The sequence below is a fragment of the Aphanomyces astaci genome (assembly GCF_000520075.1).
Source record: "Aphanomyces astaci strain APO3 unplaced genomic scaffold supercont1.172, whole genome shotgun sequence".
Taxonomy (NCBI): domain Eukaryota; phylum Oomycota; class Saprolegniomycetes; order Saprolegniales; family Verrucalvaceae; genus Aphanomyces; species Aphanomyces astaci.
The window spans coordinates 2,238-4,301 of record NW_009798435.1 but is presented as its reverse complement, the minus strand read 5'-3'; the positions used below and the strand labels follow the sequence as shown (position 1 = coordinate 4,301).

Here is a 2,064-nt window from a genome sequence, read left to right as displayed (position 1 = left end):
CGCGGAGAAGCCGAACGAGCTAATCCATTTCGATGGTTGTCGATGCCAATGGCCAAGTCTGGCCAACAACAAGTGTTTGTCGTGAAGGACGACATGAGTGGCTTTGCGCAGCTGTTCGAGGCAGAGTCCGCTAACGCCGTCGCGACCGCTCAGTGCCTGATGACGTGGTTTACCACGTTCGGCTGCGTTGACACATGGGTGTCAGATGGCGGTTCTCACTTCAAGAACGAAGTGGTCGAGAAGGTGCGGAAGTTGGTGGGTGCCCACCATCATCACATCACAACAGCCTACAGTCCTTGGGCGAACGGGGACTGTAGAAGTAGTCAACCGACTAGTGCTGCACGCCGTGAAGGCGCTGCTCAGCGAAATGAAGCTGAACGCGGACGAATGGCCGCATGTGTGCCCCTCGTTCAAGGCGCCCTCAACCATCAGCCGGCGGACCGGCTGGGAGGAATTGCGCCTGTGACAGCGTTTACTGGCCTGCCAGCCAAGACCCCGCTGGCAGGATTTGTCCACCCGACGTCCAAGGAAGTTTACGTCGCGGACTGGCTTGGTGCCGCCCGTCAGAAATATGTGACGGACCTCCATTTGGCGCTTGAAGAAATGCACCGCAACGTGGCGGTGCGAAGCGACAAGTTGCGTCAGCAAGCGCGTGGACGCCGCGACCGAAAATCCCAAGACAAGTTTCGGTCGGCGATTTTGTGCTCGTCGGATCGGTCGTCAACCGTCCCACAAAATTGGCCCTGCATTGGCGCGGACCCTGCCAAGTGACCAGAGTCATCACAGACCAGGTGATGGAGACTCAGCAGCTGGTGCCACCGTACGAAGTCACGGTCCATCAAGCATGCCGATTGATGATGTACCACGAAGGTGGTAGAGAGGTGACCGAAGACCTCGAGGCGCAGATCGCGTTTGGCGATGGCGGATTTCATAAACACAAAATTTGACGAAAAACGCAAAATTTGACGAAATATTGAATTCTCTGAATTTTGTATCACGGTGGTTTCTTAAAAACTGGTGTTTTCTGACATTTTTTGCGGCAGCAAGACTCACCCAAATCGTTTTAATGTGGAGCACCTGAACGACGAAGCGCGCTGCGTGGATGGCCGACACCAAGCTTTGGTGAAGTGGCTTGGACTCGACGATGAGGAATCGTCCTGGGAGCCTGCGGCGAATTTGCTGGACGACATTCCAGTCGTATTTCGCAAGTGGGCGGCGGTGAACAAGGAAGACCCTGCCGTGGCCGCCCTCATCAAGACACTGGACTTTCCGTAGGAGGGGAAGTGTTCTGCAGCGTGCAGAGCAATTGGGTCGCGCGTTAGTTTGACCCATTGCAAACACACACACTCTGTGTGTGTGCCGTGTCAAAGGTTCCGATACCTTAGTGGAGGTACTGAGTACTTTAGTGAATGGTAGTCAGTAGGCGCCTCGCGGCGTGTTTAACCTCACTAATGTCAGTGTGTTATATTTGCTACCTTGACGAAAGTCCCGTGGCCGAAAGCCGAGAAGAAGCGGGAGACAAAACACTCATCATTCATGGAGCATATAACAAATCCAGTTTTTCCCTCATCTCCCCGAAGTTACACATCAATTGGAGGTCCGGTTATAAAGGCAGTTTTACACAGTTGTACATACAAGTGGGTTATACCTACAAAATCACACGCAAAACACACATCGTGGATTATAAAGCGACCAAATTAAGAGGTGCGGTGGAGATACTCTAATGTAACCTTGACAGCCAACGCACACCCGAACTCGAAAGAACTTCTGGCACGAAAGCGTGATTTTGCCGTCCTTGACGTTGACAGCCAACGCACACCCGAAATCGAAAAAGCTGCTGGCACGAAAGAGTGTTTATGCCGCGTTTGACCCCCGTGAGGCAGTGTTTTTGGCTTTTCGACGTGCTTTCCGAGTGTGCACGCACCCCACACAGCTCGTCGTAAATGAAAAATCATTTTCGATCGTGGTGAATGCTGCTTGGCTGTCAAGGTCCACGAATCCGTTCACTTTCGAGCACTGGGCGACGTTTGATGCACTGGCATGTTGGACGAGCTGTGTGGGGTA

General features: G+C 53.0%; 1 protein-coding gene across 1 annotated transcript; it reads left to right on the top strand.

Moving 5' to 3' along the window:
• Nucleotides 1–794: 794 nt before the first annotated feature.
• Nucleotides 795–1,275, top strand: H257_18516 (hypothetical protein; the record flags this gene model as incomplete). Its single annotated transcript, XM_009847597.1, has 2 exons — nucleotides 795–910; nucleotides 1,044–1,275. 2 exons carry the CDS (start codon nucleotides 795–797, stop codon nucleotides 1,273–1,275), a joined length of 348 nt encoding a protein of 115 aa, XP_009845899.1.
• Between the last annotated feature and the right edge of the window lie 789 nt (nucleotides 1,276–2,064).